Source organism: Panthera onca, chromosome D1, assembly GCF_046562875.1.
Source record: "Panthera onca isolate mPanOnc1 chromosome D1, mPanOnc1 haplotype 2, whole genome shotgun sequence".
NCBI lineage: Eukaryota > Metazoa > Chordata > Mammalia > Carnivora > Felidae > Panthera > Panthera onca.
The window spans coordinates 3135725-3156190 of record NC_138348.1 but is presented as its reverse complement, the minus strand read 5'-3'; the positions used below and the strand labels follow the sequence as shown (position 1 = coordinate 3156190).

Below are 20466 nucleotides of genomic sequence, written 5' to 3'. Positions count from 1 at the left end.
TCCCCTTGCTTCCCTACTAGCTCCTGTGTGCTCAGTGTGGGCCCCGGCCCATCCGTCTCAGATTTATCTCGTGGCATCTAGGCAATAAAGCATTATTTATGGCTCAGCCACATGGATTGCTAGGACTACAACAGAAAGGGCTCGCGGTGCCACCGTATGGCCCGGTATTTACCCGTGAGCTAACCCAACCTCTGCGACTTCTATGCCCTGGGTTAGGTCGGGGTATGCGTCAAACATTAACTGACCGTGTGGTCAGTACTGGCGGAAGCTGGGTGATAGATTCGTGAGGGTTTACTGTCTACCCTCCTTTGGCATTTGTGCAGAAGTTTCTAGAATGGAAAGCGTTAGTGGTTGTTTAGGGATCCCCTCCGTGCAATAGACGGTCTCAGCCTGGACGGACTGCTCCCTGGCCCTCCCTTTGGAACGTAACGTAGCCCGGGTTCGAACTCTGAGCCGCACCCGGCAGCGGAGACACATCTCCCGCCACAAGTCGTCACCCACGTGCCACACGTCACGATTCCATCTTGACCCTGCTTTACGCATTTTGATACGTGTGACATCGGGACGCGTCCTGCAAGTGGTGACATCTTAGACTTGCTGAAACGCGGCATATGACGACGTCACAGTCACGATGGGCGGCAGGTGCTTCCCTACAAGTCCCGTTGAGAGGGTGGAGTCTAAGGCCTCCCCTTGAGCCTGGGCCAGCCTCAGTGACGGAGTTGACCAAATGGATATGTAGATGCGATGCTCAGGGACGCTGAACTGAGGCCATCAGGAGCCCGACAGAAACCAGCCCCCAGAGGTGCCTGGGGGGCTCAGTCGGTTAAGCATCCAGCTCTTGGTTTTGGCTCGGGTCATGATCTCACGGTTTCTGAGTTCGAGCCCCGTGTCCGCCTCCGAGCGGACAGTGTGGAGCCTGCTTGGGATTCTCTTTCTCTCTCTCTCTCCCTCTCTCTGTCCCGCAAATTAATTAAAAAAATAAAATAAAATAAAACAGCCCCTAAGTAAGAAGTCCAAGTGCCTGTTGTATGTGCCCAGCATCTTAGGAGGCCACACTGGACCTCTGGTCCCCAAAGACAGGATGGGGGGAGGCAATGAGAATCTCTCCCCAAGAGTCCGAACCAAAGCCCCAGGCACATGGCCCCAGTCATTTCATCCCAGCCGTGGCTAGCCATTTGAGCCACCGAAGCTGGGGCTCCCCTGGAAACAAACATGAGCCATTGCCCCGTGCCCTGCCCCAACGTCCCCTCCACGGAACCGCAGCATCATCAAATGGCCGTTTACTGTTAACCTCGGGGTGGTTTCTCACACAGCAGCAGATAATCGCAACTCCTGTGGATGCACGAACGGTTACACTTTCTCTTCTGCTGCCTTCTGTTTTGCACGCTGCCTTTCCCCCCCAGGAATCTGATTCATAATCCACTAAAGGATCACCATCTGCTCTGCTTTTTTATCTGCTGTGTGAAAATCCACCCCCAAACTCCGTGGTAGTAACCAGCAATGATCCCTCGTTTGTCCCGATTTGGTGGATTGCCAGTCGGGGTGGCTCTTCCGCCAGATCTTCCTGGATTCGCCGGCTCCCCACGTGGTGGCGGTCGCCGGCCCCCAGTGCCGACTGCAGGCTGGGGCGCCTGAGTTCCCGCTCCCGCGGCTCTCCCCCACTCCGCGATGCAGCCTCAGGTTCCGGGAGTGCAAGATCAGACACTAAGGTGTCCCAAGGGCTGGACCCCTTAGCGGTGTATGTAGACCTCAGGCAGTGTCAGTTCTGCCACGTCATATTGGTCAGAACAAGGCACCAGCCCAGCCACGACTTCAGAGGTTGCGGGAGTAGACCCCATCTGCCTCTGGACAGGAGGCACAGCAATGTCACCGCTGTGAGGTGTGTGTGTGTCCCCAAATTCCCGTGTTGAACCTCGTGCCCAACATGACGATACTCGGTGGCAGGCCCTCTGGGGGGTGCTTAGGTCCCGCGGGTGGAGACCTCTTGCCAGGGCTCTTGTAGAAGGGACCCCGGAGGGCTCCCTTGCCCCTTCTGCCACGTGAGGACACGGCGGGAAGGCGGCCATCTGCGAATGGCCGGCTCTCCTCGGACGCCAGTCTGCTGGCACCTCGATCTTGGACTTCGGGCCGCTAGAACCGTGAGAAATACGTTTCTGTGGCCCGTAAGCCGCCTCTTCGGTGCTTTTCTGTGACGGCGACCCAGAGGGACCAGGACCGTCAGGCTGCAAGGAGGCGTGGACGCGGGAGCGCGGTTCACTCGGGGCTCCAGCGGCCCGTCTGCTTCAGCTGCCACAGCCCTGCACTGTCCCAGTGGGCCCTGTCCTCACAGGTGTCCCTAGACTAGGGAGGCCGCGAGAGATTTCACTACAAGGAGGAAGTAGATGTGACAACGGACGCTTCGGTGTGAGTGAGGCGAGGACTGCAAGCTACGTTCGGGAGGGAGAAGGGCCACAAGCAGGTCGTCGCCTCGGGTCTCCCGAAGGACCGGCCCGGGCAGCACCTTGGCTTTGGCCCAATGACCCTGCCGTCAGACCTCTGGACCCCAGAACTCTAGGAGAAGAAACTGGGGTGGTGGTTTTTTGGGGATTTTTTGAGCGGCTGCATTTGTCCTAATTTGTCACGGTAGCCAGAGGAAAGTGACCCCCTCTGCTGCCACACCATCCCATAGCGTGGGGGGTCCACGGGGGTTTCCGGGGGCCGGGCCCAGAACCCGCTGCTCCGCACCCATGTCCGAGTGAAGCCGAGAGCCATCCTGTAGCGACACATGCCCGGTTGGTAGGGAAGAAGGGCATGGTGGGGGCGGGGGGGGGGGGGACCGTCACAGCTCCAGTCTCTGCCACACCCTCGGAGGCATTGGGCCTTCTTGGTGATGCAGATACCGGGTGCTTCCCCCCACCCGGCTGCAGTGACCTTTCCAGTCTTCTGTACAGACGGGGCGGGGGGGGGGGTGCTCAGGCCCAGCAGGTATGCAGCCTTGGCCCCCCCTCAGCACTTCGCATGTCTCTTCGTTTCTGGTCCGCGGAGACGCTCAACTCACTTTTGAGCCTGGCTGTACGTCTGTGCTTTGCAAACGTGTGTTGTGTCTGCAGTTGCCACGGAGCCAGCCAGTCCCTGCCTCCTGCAGGACAGGAGCCGTGCGTCAGAGGGGGCAGCCGCCGTGTCTTTTCACCCGGGAGCCTCCCGGAGGCTCGCTCGGTTCTCCACCCAGCAGCCAGAGCCGTCGTTGGGCGTCACAAACGCTCATGCCGCCCTCCCGCCACAAAATCTCCAGGAAGCCTTGGTTGTCCTCGTCAGAAAAGTGGAAGCAGTGACACCTGCCTTGCTGAGAGGATGTAGCAGCTTTGGGGGCGGGGGGGGGGGGAGTGGGAGTGACTGCTCATGAGCTGGGTTTTGTTGGGGATGAGAACGTCCAGGGCGCCTGGGTGGCTCAGTTGGTTGGGCTCAGGTCATGATCTCACAGTCGGTGGGTTCGAGCCCCGCATCGGGCTCTGTGCTGACAGCTCGGAGCCCAGAGCCTGCTTCCGATTCTGTGTTCCCCCCCTTCTCTCTGCCCCTCCCCGGCTCGTGCTCTGTCTGTCAAAAATAAATGTTAAAAAAAAATTAACAACAACAAAAAGCCAATGTCCTAAAATTCTCTTGTGGTCACGGTCGTTATCAGCCTGTGACTATACTGAAAACTACGGGATTACAGCAACAATATATTGGGACTTCCTCAAGATAAGAAGCTTCTGCACAGCGAAAGGAAACAATCAACAAAACGAAAAGGCAGCCTCCAGAAGATATTTGCAAATGACACATCTCATAGAGAGTATCTAAAATACATGAAAAACTTGTAAAACTCAACACCCAAAAAACAAATAACCCAGTTACAAAATGTGCGGAAGACTTGGCCAGACACTTCTCCAAAGAAGACAAAACAGATGGCCAACGGACACATGAGAAGATGCTCAGCATCGCACATTGTCAGGGAAAGACAAAGCAAAACCACGATGAGATGTCACCTCACACCTGTCACAATGGCTAAACTCAACAACCCAAGAAGCAGCAGGTGTGGGTGGGAATGCAAACCAATGCAGCCATTCTGGAAAACAGTGTGGAGGTTCCTCAAAGAGTTAAAAAAATAGAACTACTCGGGGCGCCTGGGTGGCTCAGTTGGTTGAGAGTCCGGCTTCGGCTCAGGTCATGATCTTGTGGTTCGTGAGTTCAGGCCCCACGTCGGGCTCTGTGCTGATGGCTCGGAGCCTGGAGCCTGCTTGGGATTCTGGATCTCCCTCTCTCTCTGCTCTCCCCCCCGCCCCCACCACTGACACTGTCTCTCTCTCCCTCGTGCAAAAATAAATAAAAAAAGACAAAGCTACCCTACAGTCTAGCAATCACGTTAGTGGGTATTGACCCAAAAAGTACAAAAACACTAATTCAAAGGGATGTTCAACGGCCAAGATACGGAAGCAGCCCAGGTGTCCATTGACTGATGAATGAATAAAGATGCGGGATATATACAGCGGAGTATTATTCAGTCATCAAAAAGAATGAAATCCTGCCATTTCCAACAACGTGGATGGAACTAGAGCGTATTATGCTAAGCGAAATAAGGCAAAGAAAGACAAATACCATATGATTTCACTCATGTGGAATTTAAGAAACAAATGAGCAAAGGGGGCGGAGAGAGAGAGAGAAAGCCAAAAACAGACGTTTAACTCTAGGGAACAAAGTTGAGGGTTGATGGAGGGAGGTGGGTCAGAGATGGGCTAAACGGGTAGGGGGAGATTCAGGGGGGTACTTGTGATGAGCACTCGGTGTTCTTTGTAGGTGATGAATCGCTATATTGCACACCTGAAACTGATATTGCACTGAATGTTAATTAGAATCTGAATAAAAACTTAAAAAAACCACTTGTACTTCAAAAAAAATTATTTTTAATGTTTTTATTTTATTTTCAAGACAGAGACAGAGCATGAGTGGGGATGGGGCAGAGAGAGAGACACAGAATCCGAAGCAGGCTCCAGGCTCCGAGCCGTCAGCACAGAGCCCGACGCGGGGCTCCGACTCACGGGTTGTTAGACCATGACCTGAGCCGAAGTCGGAGGCTCAACCGACTGAGCCCCCCAGGCGCCCCAAGAGAATTTAACTTCCTAAATGTCTCTTGTATCTACTCCCTTTTCTCCATCTTACCTGCCACCACCCGTTTGCCTGAACTGGCTGTACTAGGCTCCTTCCTGGCCCTCTTCCCATCCATTCCCCACACTGCAGCCAGAGGGATCTCATTACAATTCAAACTTTATGATGTCTCGCCTATGCTTAACTTTAAGGACTTCCCATTTATTTTAGAATCAAGATCAAGGTCCTTGTGTGCCCTGCCAGCCTCTGCATGACCTGGCTCCGTCTTCCCCCACTGTCCTGCTTCATCACCATGCTTCTGCTACACTGAACTTTCTTCAGTTCCTCTGCCTCAGGGCCTTTGCACATGCTGTTCTCTCTACCTGGAAAATTCTACCCTCCTTCCTTCTACTTGGCCTTCAGATCTTGGTCCAAATGTTAATTGCTCAGAGACTCCTTCTCTGATCTCCTGGGTGAGTCCAGGTCCCACCTTTTCTCCAGAACGATTTCACAACACCTTTGCCTTCTTTATTGCATTTATTCTGTTTCTTAGTTATGTATCTGCGTGATTATGCCTGACTTCCTTTCTAGGCTGAAGGACCCTGCGGCCAAGGTCCATGTTTAACCTGCCGAACTTCTCTTGATACATCTGTGGCCTTCTCTGGATGCACAGGACGGTGGGTCGGTGGAAGATGAGGTGACCCACTAAGGATGGGCGGGTGGATGGGCGAAGAAATGGTGCGTGGATGGACAGATCACAGCTGTCTGATGGGTGGGTGGATGGATGAAGGGCGGACGGCTGGGTGAGTGCGTGAATGGAGGGTGGGTGGAGGGACGGATGGTCGCACGGGGAGGGCGGGGGATGATGCGTGTGCTCCTTCGCTTGCCTGGCGCACGTTCCTTCCACCCGCGCCGGGAGACCTGGAATCCTCACCCGATCGCAGTCCGAGCGGCCGCCCCGCGGCACTTCCTCCTGGCCGAGGGCACGTCAGGCCTGTCGGGCGGCCCGCACCCGGGCGGAGCCCGCGTCGGCGCCGACGGAGGGCGCGGCCCGGGCCACGTGGGCGCGGGAGGCCGCTCCCGGCCGTGGGGTCCGCGGCGGTGGACCGCGGGGGCGCGGGGCGGGGCCTTGCCGGGACCCGGATGCGGCCCCGCCTCCCCGCCGCGAAACCGGAAGCGGAGCCGGGCGCCGGGAGCAGCGCGCGCGGCGGGGCCGGGACCGAGCGGGCCCGGACGGACCCCAGGCGGCGGTGAGCGAGCGCGGCCTCCTCCGGGGGGGGGGGGGCGGGCGGCTTCTCTGCCTCGTCCCTCGGGCGCCGCCAGCCCCGGAACGGGAAGGAAGCGGCGGTCGCTGCGGTCTCGCCGCTCTTCCGCTCGCGGTTTCGGGCGCGGGGGGAGCTCGGGCGAGGCGTCCCCGGGCCGGGCGGGCGGCTGAGGTGTGGGGTCGGGGCTGCGGACCGGACGGGGGGGGGGGGCGGGAGGGTGCGACGGGGGTGGGGGTGGGGGGCCTCGGCGCTGGAGGGGATGGGGGAGGCCCGAGGGGGAGGGGCCGGGGGTCTGGGCGAGGTGGGGCGGGAGAGGGGCCCTGTGGGGGAGGAACGGGGTCGGGGGGAGGGGGGGCCGGGGTCGGAGGGGCGGGGTCCCAGAGGCGGGAATCCGGCGGGAGCGGCGGGGGTCGCGGGGGCAGGGGAGGGGCGGATCCGAGGGGTCGGGGGTCCTCCCGCAGCCCGCACCTTCCGCGAGGTTGTGCAATCAGGTCAGCGGGAGTGCGGCGACGTGCGCCCCTGCGGCAAGTTGCGAGGCTCTAAATTTGGGGCAGCCCCTCCTCTGGGTATGTTGGAAGTCACCGGAAAGGTGCTTTGGGGCTTTCTGCGTGTTCTGTTTCCATCGCTTGCACGTTACGGGCGCGCGATCCCCCCCCGCTGGAGGGCCGGAGGGCGGGGGGAGAGGGGACCGGGCTTCCTCGGGCTGGAATCCGTGGCCTTGTGGGGCCTCTCGGGGAGGAATGCCATTTTCCGCTGAGCGCAGTTCTGGAGGCCTCCCCTCCCCGGCCCGCCCTGCGGGCGCCGCGCTCCTTCAGGGATTAACCCCCTGGGTTCTGGCCGCGCGGGGTTCCGCCCAGCAGGCCCGGCCAGCCCGGGGCTGTCGGGCAGGCCCCTCCTGGCCTGCCCCCCTCTGACCGCCTGGTGAGTCACTGCCCCGGTGTCTCTCTGGCTCTCTCGGAAAAGCAGTCCCAGATCCTGAAGGAGCGGGAAGCGTCCTGAAGGTCACTTCCGGACCCAGGAATAAAGGGGGAGGGGGATGCCGACTCCGGTTTGACCCTAGGTCTCCCAGTCACTACAGCCTTTGCCTTCCAGTGGAAGCATTTGGACGGGCTCATCTTTAGAACACTTTTAAGTGCGTGCGTTTGGTGATTCAGACTTAGGTGGGTGCCGTGCAGCACAGGTAAGGTGCTCAGAAAGGGCGTGGTTGAGTGCGCGAGTCTTCCGGGCCCTGCCCTGCGTGGCACTGTGCCAGCCACGGGTGGACTGGGTCACAGTCCCTGGCCTTCACCTTGTGGGCGTGCAGGCGGGCGCTCTGAGCAGAGGACGGCACACAGGCCCAGACCCCCCCCCCCCCGCCCCCCCGGGGCGTTCCTCTGGCGGGGCGCGGGCGTCCGGGACCCCTGTGTTGGCTGCTCAGATGCCTTTTCGCTCTCTGCCCCTCTGCCCCAGCGAAGGCAGCGAGGTTGCTGCAAAGTGAATTCTGACCCATCGTCTGAAACTTTGTCCTGTAGCGTTTCCCACTCTGTGTGGCAGCGCGAGCTGAGTTCATGCTGGTGTGGTGTCGGCGGGCACGTGTGACGTTTGCAAGGAAGGTCTGTTCATGGTGAACAGCGATCAGTGTTTCTGGGTGACCGTTTCACTGAGATATAATTCACATACCGTGTGGTTCACTCATTTAGAGGGTTCGATTAAGGGGCGACCGGGTGGCCCAGTCGGTTGGGTGTCCGACTTAGGCTCAGGTCGTGATCTCCCGGTTGAGGAGTTCGAGCCCCGCGTCGGGCTCTGGGCTGACGGCCCGGAGCCTGGAGCCTGCTTCGGATTCTGTGTCTCCCTCTCTCTCTGCCCCTCCCCTGCTCGTGCTCTGTCTCTCTCTGTCTCAAACATGCAATAAACATTAAAAAAAGTTTTTTTAAGGGTTCCATTAAATAGTTTTCTAGTCTAGTCACAGAGTTGAGCAGCCATCGGTCGCCACGATGAGTTTTAGGGCAATTCTGGCACCTCACGAAGAATCCCTGTTACCCTCCCTCCAGCGCCAGCAACCACCCGTGTACTTTTCGTCTCCCTAGACTTGGTCGCTCTGGACATTGCACGTACACGGGACTGTATAATACACTGTCTTGCGCTGCCTGGCTGCTTTGCTTCGCGTGTTTTCACGTCATCGTGTCGCGGGGCATCCGGCCTTCACTCCCGTTTCTCGCCAGATCCTATTCCCTCCTACGAGTGGCTCACGTGGGCCGGTTACGTAACACGGGCGTTGGCATCGTGTTTGCTTTGGGGCTGTCGTGAAGGATACTGTGCGCGTTCCGTGCAGGTTGGTGTGCGGACGGAAGTTGTCGTTTCTCTCGCATCCGACTCTGGGGGTTGGAACCCCTGGGTCATTTGGTAACTGTGTTTAAGCTTTGGGGGACCTGCCACACGGTGCCTCGCTTTGCATTCCCACCCGTGGGGTGAGGCGGCTCCGGTTTCTTCACACCCCCCTCGAAGTTGTTATTGGCCGTGTCTTTGGTTTCAGCCGTCCTGGAACGAGAGGCTCGGTATCTGCTGTGTCTTGAGTTGCGCTCCCTTGACGGTTCACCATCCCGGGTGTCCTTTGTGAGCTTAGCAGCTAGCAGCTTATGTGAGGAGCTCTCATATCTCTGGGGAGACGTCTATTCAGGTCCTTCCCCGTTTTGCAGTGTGGTCAAGCGTCCTTTACATTAATGCAGTTGCAGGAATTCCTGACTTGTTTTGGACATGGGACTAGGGAACAGTCTCCCCTGTTCTGTGAATTGTCCTCGCGCTCTTGATGGCGGCTTCTGAAGCACAGAGTTTCACATTTCGTCCGTTTTATCTGTTCTTTCCACTTCTTCTTCGTGCTAAGAACTGTTGCCAAATTGGAGGTTATGAAAATCTAGTCCTGTGTTTCCTTGTAAGAGCTTAATAGTTTACGCTTAAATGTTAGATCTTTGACCGGTTTTTGTGTGCGGTGTGAGGTTGGGGGCCAAAGGCATTCTGTTTGGGTGTAAACCAGCATGCAGGCTTTTACGTTTTCAAACAGCGATCCTTGCGATGTTTTTTAAAAAATCGTTTTTAATTTACAATTTGGAGGGGGTACTAATTTGTTGTAGACGTGAGGCCATCACTGGCTGCTCTTGTGTGGATGTTTCTAGATGTTTGCCGATGACGGTAACAACTTCGGTACCTGGCGTGTGCGGAGCAGCCCGCAGAAGTTAGGGTGTCCAGAGGGGACTGGGGAGAAGGCGGGCGTGAACCGTAGGGTCAGGAACTCAGTAGGAAATGGAGCGTGAGGAAGGCTGGCAGAGCACCGCCGCTGTGGCTCCTGGTCTGTGACGGAGCTGCTCGCGGGTGTAAGCGGTGTGTGCTCGGGACTGGCTTGTTTCTAGGGAACGAGGGGACTTTCTTCCTCTGCTCCGTAATGTCCAACCGTGCGGTGCCTGTCGAGGCCGCCGTATGGTTTTCGGGAGTCGGTGGGGAGTCGGTGGCTTGACTAATTGGAGTTTGATCTCTGTGCAGTAACCGTAACGTTCATTAGAAGTGCAGCCGGCTTCTCCCTTGCTCCCCGAGTCACCCCGCTCCTCATCCAGACAGCAGTCCCCGGGCTGTGTGTCGCCCGGCCGCATCACGGTCCCTTTCAGAGAGGTTTCCTTAGCTTTTTTATTTGTTAACGTTTATTTATTTTTGAGAGAGGGAGACAGGGTGTGAGCCGGGGAGGGGCAGAGAGAGAGGGAGACGCAGAATCCAAAGCGGGCTCCAGGCTCCGGGCTGTCAGCACACAGCCCCACACGGGGCTCGAACCCACGAACCTTGAGATCATGACCTGAGCCAAAGTCGGATGCTTAAACGGACTGAGCCACCCAGGTGGCCCTCTGTGTGTGTGCGTGTGTGTGTGTGTGTGTGTGTGTGTGTGTGTGTGTGTGTTTTAACTCATGGTAATAGATTTTATTACTTTTAACAATGTCTTTTTTTTAAAAAAAAAAAGATTTTTTAACGTTTATTTATTTTTGAGACAGAGAGAGACAGAGCATGAACGGGGGAGGGGCAGAGAGAGAGGGAGACACAGAATCGGAAGCAGTCTCCAGGCTCTGAGCCATCAGCCCAGAGCCCGACGCGGGGCTCGAACTCACGGACAGTGAGATCGTGACCTGAGCTGAAGTCGGGTGCTCAACCGACTGAGCCACCCAGGCGCCCCAGCAATGTCGTTGTTGCGAAGGCCGACAGAAGATGTATGCTGGCAGGTTGCAGCAATAATGTCTGTTTGCACGGAGGGAAAACTTTATGCAGCTATAAATCTTTGGAGACTTGTTGTTTTCTGTATTTTCTCAATGTGTCCGGAGACCGGTTGAGCTTTTTGGTTAGTAGAGTGCGCTCCCTCCCTCCCTCCTCTCCGATTTCTTCCCAAAGCCGTGTGACGTGCGGGAGGAGGTCACGGATTCCTGAGAGGCTCTGCACGCGTGACGACTTGCCCAGAGAGGCTGGCGGCAGACGTCCTCCTGAGCTTTTTCTTCTTCATCGTGTTACAGACGGAATCGCTCCAGATGCCTGGAATTTCCTCATCGGATCACTGCGTTTCAGACAGGGACCTGTGAGCAGCCTTTCACCTTGGGGCGGGAAGAAAGGTCTGTGCCTTGTCGCCATTGTGTCCTCTCCCCTGGGGCCACCGGGGTGAGTCCGAGAGCCGGGAAGGGGAGGGGATTCCCTTTGGGTCTGTCGGGACAGTAACTTGCTGGGAGGATGTTTTGTTGTTTACATAAAAAGTGAAGTCAGGAGGGCGCCTGGCTGGCTCTGTTGGAACAGCACGTGACTCTTGACCTTGGGGTCACCGCGTCGTGAGTTCGAGCCCCATGTTGGGTGTAGAGATTACTTGCGAATAAATGAGTCAATGACGTTTAAGAAGTCAAGCCCAGTTTCCAGTGTGGCCTGTGGTTTCGAAAGAGAGCTCGAGCTGGGGAGCAGGAAGCGGGTGGAGGGTGGGCGCGGCTCCCAGGCAGGGTGTGAGGAGGCAGGCACAGGTGCTCTCTCTGCCCTCTGATGAAGCAGGCTTCCAGAAGGGCCAGGGAAGGTGGGGCCCTGCCGTGTTTTCCTGATGCGTCTAGAACAACGGGCAGAGATCTCTTTCGCCTTCAGCTTCCGGGGAGAGTCGGCCTCACCGGCCCTCCCCAGAGACCCTGTCCTTTCATGTGACTGTCTCCTCTGGCCCGAACCGCAGGCAGCTGAAGTCCTGCAGTTGGGTGGCGTCTTTCCAGCTCGGGGCCACGGGCACACTTGACTGGAGACGAAGAGACTGGGGGCAAATCTCGCGACTTTCAGTCATCCATTCTTTCCTCTGTGAATGGGCGCCCCAGGACCATGGTCCGGTTTGCCCCTCCCGGGCTGAGAGTGGAGTCTGTTTGGTGTCTAAAATCGTGTCAGCAGGGGCGCCTGGGTGCCTCCGTTGGTGAAGCGTCCGACTTCGGCTCAGGTCACGATCTCACGGTTCGTGGGTTCGAGCCCCGCGTCGGGCTCTGTGCTGATGGCTCGGAGCCTGGTGCCTGCTTCGGATTCTGTGTCTCCCTCTCTCTGCCCCTCCCCCACTCGCACTGTGTCTCTCTGTGTCTCACAAAAACAAACGTTAAAAAAAATTTTTTTTTTACATCGTGTCAACAGCAGATTACATCTGGGAAGTTGTTGCCGGGCTTTGCGACACCTAGACAGAAGGGAGCGAGGTTCGAGGTGGCCTTGAGGGGACAGTGTGGATCCTGCCTTACCTGCTAGCAAACTGTTGCCTCTTCAGGAGACAGTGACAGGAGTCGCATCTGGGGACTTGAGAGCTGTGCCCCGATTTGCCCCTCGCTGCCACCCGGATTTGGACTTGAGACCCACTAGAGGAGGGGGCGGGTCCAGACGGGCTTTCGTTGTGGCTGAATTCAAGCCACAGGAGCACCCGTGTGGCACCCCACAAAGCGCTCACTGGGTGTCCCCGGTTCAGACACGTGGCTGGAACTCCTGGGTGATCAACTTAAAACAGTGTTTCAGTTGCTTCCTGGCCGAGGTGAAATCTTACCAGGGCTTGTATGGAAAAGGAGCCCGTTCTCACACATGGGTTTCTCTTGAAATCCTTAAAAGTTTGATTTTACCTTCGCAGTCAGGAAAAGTCTTGTCTCGTTCAGGTGTGAGGCCGCTGTCCCTGGTCTCTGTGCCAGATGGCCCCTTCTGGCGCTGTCGTGCTGGAGGAGGAGTGGACAGCCCGAGAGAGAGAGAGAGAGAGAGAGAGAGAGAGAGAGAACGGGGGAGGGGCGGAGAAAGAGGGAGACAGGATCCGAAGCGGGTTCTGCGCCGACAGCACAGAGCCCGACGTGGGGCTAGAACTCATGAATGGCAAGATTGTGACCTGAGCCAAAGTTGGACGCTTAACAGACTGAGCCCAACCCCCCCAGGTGCCCCTGGAGGGATGTGTTTTTTTTTTTTTTTTTTTTAATTTTTAACATTTATTTATTGAGAGACAGAGACAGAGCGTGAGCAGGGGAGGGGCAGGGAGAGAGGGAGACACAGAATCCCAAGCAGGCTCCAGGCTCTGAACCATCAGCACAGAGCCCGACGCGGGGCTCGAACCCACGAACCGCGAGATCATGACCTGAGCCGAAGTCGGACGCTTGACCGACCGAGCCCCCCAGGCGCCCTCAGAGGGATGTATTCTTCATGGATGATGTCAATGCATGCGTGACTTTCTTATTTTCCAGAACACTTTCCCACTTGAGTTGAAGCCGGAATGTTTCTGATGGGTCTCAGATGCCACTTGAGAGCGGTGTTAGAAATCTCACACGATGTTTCTTTTGCGTCTGATGTCATTCCCGCACGGGGTTGTGGGTGGGCATTTGGTGGCCCGGCCACCCAGCCCCCCGAGCTCCGAGCTGTCATGCTGTGGCCAGAGAGCTTGTCGGCTGGCCTCTGAGAGCCGTTCTCCCAGGCCTCCCTGACCCCGGGCCCTGCTCTTTCAGATGTGGAAAGCTTCGGCGGGCCACGCCGTGACCATCCCCCAGGACGACGGGGGCGCCGATGACTGGGAGACCGACCCCGATTTTGTGGTATGAGTCACCAGCCTACCTCTGTGTCACTTTGCCCAGAAGGGATTTTCTTCCTGTTTCCGTTCGGGTTGGCCGTGTGTCTTACAGGCCCACGTGGGCCTCACTCCTCACTGACTTCTCTTTCCAGAACGACGTGAGTGAGAAGGAGCAGAGATGGGGGGCCAAGACCGTGCAAGGGTCTGGGCACCAGGAGCACATCAAGTAAGAGACTCTTAATGTTGGTGTAAAATCGGCCTTTTGAAGGGCGAAGATGCAGACTGGTGGGGGTGGGGTGGGGGGGGAGGACACAGCTTCTCCGTGAACGCACGCTGGCACGGCTCGGCCTGTCTCGCGAGCTGAGGTTCCCGCGAGACGCGATTCCACGCTTCTCTCCGTGTGTTTGCACATACACGCGGTCGCTGAAAAGCTCCCGTCACAAACAGTTCTTGTGCTGACGATTCCAGCATCTCTAAGGGACGCGGTCTCCCACGCGGTCTGTAGGTGGGGGGTTCCTGCCCCACACGATGGGTTCGAATACCTTACGCCTTAACCACCCCCCTGCACGACTCTAATTTTCCTGCTTTGTCACTGCCCGTGGGGTACCGGGGAGCTGGATTCTGAGCATCGTGTTCTCCCGAAAGGCCCCAAATAGAGCTGAGGGATTGTCCCGCGGGAGAGTGGGCCCTGCTCCTTCCGGTGGTGTTTCCTTGTCAGGAAGTGTAGGCAAAAGCCTTGAAACTGTGCTCAGACTTTTATTTAGGCCGCACCGGCTTCCGCTTGTACCCTCCCGTCCCTGCCGTGAAGGGCCGTCCCTGTGATCTGTCCTGGTCGCCTGCGGGGTTTGTCTTCCTTGGCCCCGTATCTTTCGGGAAAATGAAGCTGTTCTTGGCTGAGGCAGAGCCAGGAAATCATCCCCAAAAGAGAGTGAAGTCTGTAGCGTGGGTATTTTAGACCCAAGTGTTGGTTCCTCCCTGACTTGCTGAGCCCACACCTTCCACAGAAGCCACGTGAGGACGTTGAGGCCCTGGGAGCCGACTCCCGAGCTGGTGAAGTCACCGTTGCTCCCTCGTTGTTTCTGTTCCCGTGGCTTCGAAACATGCTGGATGTCGCGTGAGCCCCTGGGACGGTCGTGGGCGCCCTGTGGCCCTTCCAGGTGTTGGAACAGTATCTCCCCCTGCCCCGCCAAGGGCACTGGGCCGTGGTCTGCTTTCTCAGTGCACTCTGGGATTGTCCAGACGTGTGGACACGGGGACCCCTGGACAGCCCTGTGGGTTGGCCTTTGTGCCACTTTATGGTCCCCTGATGGTGGCAGCTCTAGAAGCTTCTCGACCTGCCACATCTTGGCCACGTCTTGTGATCCGCTTCGCTGTCCCCGGTGTTAGAAGTAGAAAGTGGCTTCAGATGATAAATTCTGAAAGTCCCTCGTGTCACCTTGGAATCGGTAAAAGCAGTAGTACGTCAGGTAGAGACGTGGTCTCCACGTTCCGTCTCACGGTCTCTGAGCAGCGTCCTCAGGGTCTCTGGGATACGGGACCGTTGGCTTGGTTTCCGCTTGTGCCGTGAGGTGATGCCGGCAAAAGGGCTTCTCCTGATCCCGCTACCTGAGGAAAGAGAACCTCTACTCCATAAGAAATCAGAGAAAAACTCACGTTTTGGCGCGGCCACTCTTGGATCTGGGATGACTCATTGGCCCAGCGCAGATTAGTTCCTTTTTCCCTGTAAGCGTCACTCTGAGCTCTGCTGACCAGATGGGCCGGCTGGCGGAGGAAGGGAGGCTGGCGGAGGAAGGGAGCCCGGAGCCCGGCGAAGGCAGGGACTGGGGGCGTGGAGGAAAGGGGCCGCGCGGTCCCGCCGCCCGCCCTCTCAGTGTGTGTCTGTGTCTTTCCTCCCCTCCCCTCTCCTCCCGTCCCCTCCCCTCCCCTCCCCTTCCAGCATACACAAATTGAGAGAGAATGTTTTTCAAGAACACCAGACCCTGAAGGAGAAGGAGCTTGAAACGGGACCAAAAGCCTCTCACGGTTACGGCGGGAAGTTCGGCGTGGAGCAGGACCGCATGGACAAGGTAGGCGACGGCATGGCGTGCCGGTCCTCGGCGGGGACGGGGCTGGCGAGGCAGGGGCCCGGACCTCTTGGCTAAAAGCCTCGCGTCAGCGCGGTGAACGTGAGATGCCCTCTGTGGACCGACCTTCCTCACGAGGGCTCCTGTGTCTTAGGAGCTCTTTTAGGATTCACACGGTTGCCGGGGTGTGGGCGATGTGGCGGCTGGCCTGGGTCGGGGGGGAGGGGCTCTGGGACGAGGACGGCAGCCCAGGGGCATCTTGAGCGTGGGTGTCGGCGTCCCTGCTGCCCGCGGCTCACCACAAGCCTCACCTGAGCCGGTCTGCGGACCGGAACCAGACCGGGGGGCTCTCGTTCATGGCGCGGGCGAGCCTTCAGCCAGCAGGTGCCTTGCAGTCCTCCCGGCATCGGTGACGTTCACGGAGGAGCCTGGCCTGGCCCTCTGTGTAGGGTCACTGCCCGTGAGGCCGGGAGAGAGCACTCCCTGAGGGCAGCGGGCGAGCCTTCTCTGCCACCCGGCTACACGGCATCATCGTGGTCGACTGAACGCATCAGCCTCGGCTGGCGCTTTGCGTCCTCTGTCCTGAGAGACCGGGAGCAGATCAGCTCTGCTCGCCACCCCCCTGCGAGAGGATACGGAGTAGGGGTGGTGGGTCACGTGTTTCCCAAGTGGGGTTCCCGCGTACGGTCCGCAGACCTCCCCGTAGACGTGAATTTCCCGGGTTGACCAGCGTGACGTCGTCCTGACCCGACAGCCGTCTGCCTCTGTTCTGCGTCCAAGGGAAACCGTCAGCTGATCCGGAGCTTCTGTAATCCGAGACCTGCCCGGATCGGAGTCCGTGTCTGGGCCGAGCACGGAATGGCACCGCTATGTCCCCGCGTGCCACGCTGCGTGGTGTTAGCACAGAGCAGATGCGTGGGGGGGGCCCGTGGGCCCCCCACGCCAGGTCCCGGAGTTGCCTAAGCCGGGGTTGGACCAAGAGTGAGCTGCAGGAAACAGACGGGGACGTCTCCTGGTGTGACTGTCATTCCGGAGGCGTCTAGACAGGCAGGGTGGGGAGCGGAATAGTCTTCGGGTTCTAAAGAAGAAGCCGGTGGCCTTTTGCAGTACGAACAGACGAACCCTCGCCCCCGGTCCCCGGCCCCACGTGCTTAGGACAGGAGAGAACCAGGTAGAAGCCTTCCCTACCCCAGACAAAGCCTGTGCCCGTGGTGTTGTGGGGAGTTAAAGCAGAGAGAAATTCGTGGTCTGTCTGGGTCCCCAGGTTGGGTTGGAGTAGCGACACGTTGGGGCGAATGATGAAGCTATCAGATGGCGGTGATAACACGGCTGTCACTTCTGGCTTCTCTGCCGCTCTTGTCCTCCCAACGCCTTGGGCTCCGGCCTTTCTAGTCGCCGCAGCTTCCCCGGGGAGCCCTCCTTCCCGCCAGCCTGCCTGCAGCTGCCTTTCCCCCGTGCCTTCTCCCTGTGGGCCTCCGCTCCCTCTGGACGTCGCCGCCTTTCCGTGGACGCTCTCCGGGGCTGGGACCTGTCCTCCTCACCTCATGCCTGGCCTGGCACCGGGCAGGCCCAGCGGTGTCTCACGAGTGACGGTGACGGTGCCCAGATGGCTCAGGGAAACGCTCGGGTGTCTGCAGCTGGTGTAGTGGGGGGCGGGGGGCTCCCCTTAGGGATGAATGCGGTGGGGGTGCTCCCATGGGCTCGCAGCCCCTCCCTCCGTGCCTCACTGCACCCGTAGGCAAGGTTAGCTTGCAGCTCCCGGGGGCACGATTGGACCAACCTGTTGTCAGAAGTAAGCGCGACTCCATGGACCCCTGGGTGGCTCGTCGGTTAAGTCCCGGCTCCTGGTTTCAGCTCCGGTCACGATCTCGCGGTTTGTGCGTTCGAGCCCCGCGTCGGGCTCTCTGCTGACAGCGCAGAGCCTGCTAGGGATTCTCTGTCTCCCCATCTCTCTGCCCCTCCCCCACTCGCACTACGTCCGTCTCTCTCAAAATAAGGAAAGAAGCTTAAAAAAAAAAAGGAGACTCCAAAGACGCATAACTCAAGTTATCCGTAACTTGTCCGCTCTGAGTTGGAAAGAGCCCAGAGATCTCTGGGTTAAGATTTGAGGAGAACGTGACGGAGACTCGGAGAACAAAACCCCGCTCCGGCAGGCACGCGTTTGTGCGAGGAGTGTGGTCTGGCAGGCGTGGCAGCCGCTGGGCCCCGGTCCCCCGGGGGGGAGGGGGGGGTTGGTCAGCACTTCTGAGTGGGAGCCTGGAGGCCCTGGGAGGTCAGCGTGCCTCCTGTCTCCAGGCAGGACGGACATCAGAGTGGAGCCGGGGAGGGGAGAGCGTGGCCCGGCTCTGAGGCCTCGAGTAAAGCTCGGCCACTCTCTCCCCTGCGCTGTGCTGAGACGGCCCCCCGAGTTCCGCCTCCACCCCGGCTCCTCCTGACCCAGGCGTCCTGTGCAGCCCCGGGGAGACCAGGCGGAGGGCTGTCCGCGCTGCGTCCCAGGCGGCGAGACCATCGGCCATAAGAAGGAAGGTTCAGATGCCGACACTCGGTCAGGCGTCCGGGCCGTCCACGCTGGGGACAGAGCCTGGTGCCGGGAGGCTGGGCGGGGCCGGGGGCCGCCCAGGAGCTTGGTCGTCAGTCTTTTCAGCTTCGCGGGCTGTGGGCATCTGGCATTTACCGAACTCGGTGGTCGGATCCCAGAAGCGGCCTCATACGTAAACGCACGGTGGGGGCTGCGTTCCAGAAGCTTTGTTTACCAAGAGCTATAGCGCCCGGTGTGGCGCGGAGGCCCCGGGTGGCTGACCCTGCGGAGGCCAGGTGGCTGGACGCCCCAACTTTACCGTGTGGGGGACCCCGTGGGTGGACGGGGTGGGCGTCGCGATCGCGGTGGCTCTGTAGAGTGGCCGAGCGCGTGTCGCCCCCGAGAGCGCGAGTCTGCGTCTCCGTCTGGCGGCGGATATCTCTGGTCCTCTTTCCTACGCCACGCGGTAGGCAGGTGCCTCGCTTCAGCAGAGCGAGCGACTGTATCGCCATCTGGGGGTGCCGGGTGTCGGGCTGGGATCTGCACGGGACCAGCCTCGTGGCCCCTTGCCCACGCCCGTCACATCAGAAGCCCCCACCCAGCAGGGTCTCAGGTGGCTTCGGGGATCCCCCCTCTGCCGGCTTGCGCACCGGGCGTGTTTCGGGGAGGAGCGTGGACCGCACATGGGGGCCTGTTCCCCGTGGACCGTGCCACGGGGGTGTCTGACACGGACACCTTCTCTCTGCGGCCCGTTTCAGTCAGCCGTCGGCCACGAGTATCAGTCGAAGCTCTCCAAGCACTGCTCCCAGGTCGACTCCGTCCGGGGCTTTGGAGGCAAGTTCGGTGTCCAGGTGGACAGAGTTGACCAGGTGAGTGAGGCGTCAGGGGCACCAGAGCGCGGGTGATGGGGCCCCTCCCTCTAGACCGGGGCGTCCTCTGGGCCGCTCGAGATAGCGCCTCGACGCAGGACTGTGGGGCGGGCGTCCGGGCTTCTAGAAGCCCCCCGATCCCTGGCTCTGAGATGACAGGTCAGGTTATGACGTGAGAGCAGGAACACACTGGTTCCTGTGCGGATCCCCCACCTTGGCACCTGCTGATCGGATAGACCAGGGTGGCCTTCCACTGCCCAAGAACGTGCCCCCGGGGACCATGTCTAGCCACCCTCCCTGCACGATGTCCCTGACGCGGCGGTGTTCAGAGGGCCACGCACGCGCCCACTTCCAGGGCTGAGGCCCGGCGTCCAGGTGCCGCCTGGCACCTCTGGGCCTCAGTCTCTCAGTCTCTGAGCGAAGGCCGTCTGGACCCCGTTTTACATCACAGCAGTTGGATTTTGGAGTTCAACGTCTGTCTGCATTCAGGCTTTACTACCCGTTTGCCGCGGTTCTGCGTGAACTGCCTGTAAAACGGGGCGATGGGGATTCCCGTGTCCCGGGGCCGTGTGCGCAGATGCCCCTGCCGTGCCCGTTCTCGTTACTGACGTTAGTGTTGTTCTTGGAAGAGCCCACGTGAAAAGCAGGCGTACGTGTGGCGGTGGGGGGGTCGCCCGGGTTGGCATCGTGGGGCTGAAGTCCACGAGCCCCACGTGCCCTTCGGGGGCTGCGGGCGCCTACAGGTCCGCCCGCACTGCCTGCTGGGCGTTGCTGAATATTTTATGGCAGCGAATTTCCATGCCCGGAGCTTTGGGTGTTAGGCCGGCCCTATTAGGGAATCGGAGGTAAAAAAACTAACGTGGTTCATGCTTTCAAACTTTTCACACGTATTCGGGGTTCGGATGAACCGTTTTGGAGACCTCTAAAAACGTGTTTCCCTCTTTGTGGTGATTGCAGTCTGCTGTGGGCTTTGAATACCAGGGGAAAACCGAGAAACACGCCTCGCAGAAAGGTAAGGCCTGCGGCCGAGGTGGGGAGGGGGCGATGTCCCCGGAGGTGGTTCCCTGGGGAGGGCGGTGTCGCCTCCGGGGAGCACCGTGCTCTCCAGGTGTCTGGGTCCTGTGTCACCGCCGCGGAAGCTGTCTTTCTGAGCGGTGTTCCCTGGACCGTCGGCTCTGGGGCCTGGTTCGTGAAATGCTAACGTCCCCCCAACAGTGGAAACGCGAGCCTTTAAATCAACGGTGGTTCACTTTTACTGCGCACGCGTGCTCTCTGACACGGCGTTGGCTGACCCTTACGGTGTGCCCGTCTTTCAGAACCTTTTTTACCAGCGAAAGCGTGTCACCTTCTCAGGGCACTTGATGTGTCTCGAGCAGGCTGGTGACTTCCGCCTCTTGCTTGTCATCAGATGAGCCAGGGCGCGGACATTTCCTGTCCCTTTGGAAAGGGATCGTAGCCACGTAGCTTCCAGACGGTTACTTTCCCGAGTGAGAACACGGCTCGCTTCTGCCCCGGGAAGCAGGTGCCCGTCACAGGCTCGGGGTCCTCGCTGCCCGGGACACAAGCTTGTAGGCCGAGCCCCGGCTCACTGGTGTGTGACCGTGGGTGGCGTTTTCAA

General features: G+C 59.0%; 1 protein-coding gene across 5 annotated transcripts in view; it reads left to right on the top strand.

The window, feature by feature from the left end:
* Positions 1–6212: 6212 nt before the first annotated feature.
* The window catches only part of CTTN (cortactin), a 29946-nt gene continuing 15692 nt past the window's right edge, over positions 6213–20466 (top strand). For 3 of the 5 annotated variants that reach the window (XM_060607517.3, XM_060607518.3, XM_060607524.3), the window contains exons 1-7: positions 6213–6347; positions 10883–11024; positions 13337–13423; positions 13551–13624; positions 15335–15464; positions 18738–18848; positions 19806–19860. In XM_060607517.3, coding sequence (XP_060463500.3) covers positions 6241–6347; positions 10883–11024; positions 13337–13423; positions 13551–13624; positions 15335–15464; positions 18738–18848; positions 19806–19860 — 706 coding nt within the window. In that variant the 5' untranslated portion in view covers positions 6213–6240. Of the gene's footprint in view, positions 6348–6513; positions 6534–10882; positions 11025–13336; positions 13424–13550; positions 13625–15334; positions 15465–18737; positions 18849–19805; positions 19861–20466 lie in introns of those variants that run through there. The other 2 variants (XM_060607522.3, XM_060607523.3) reach the window with 2 other exon arrangements.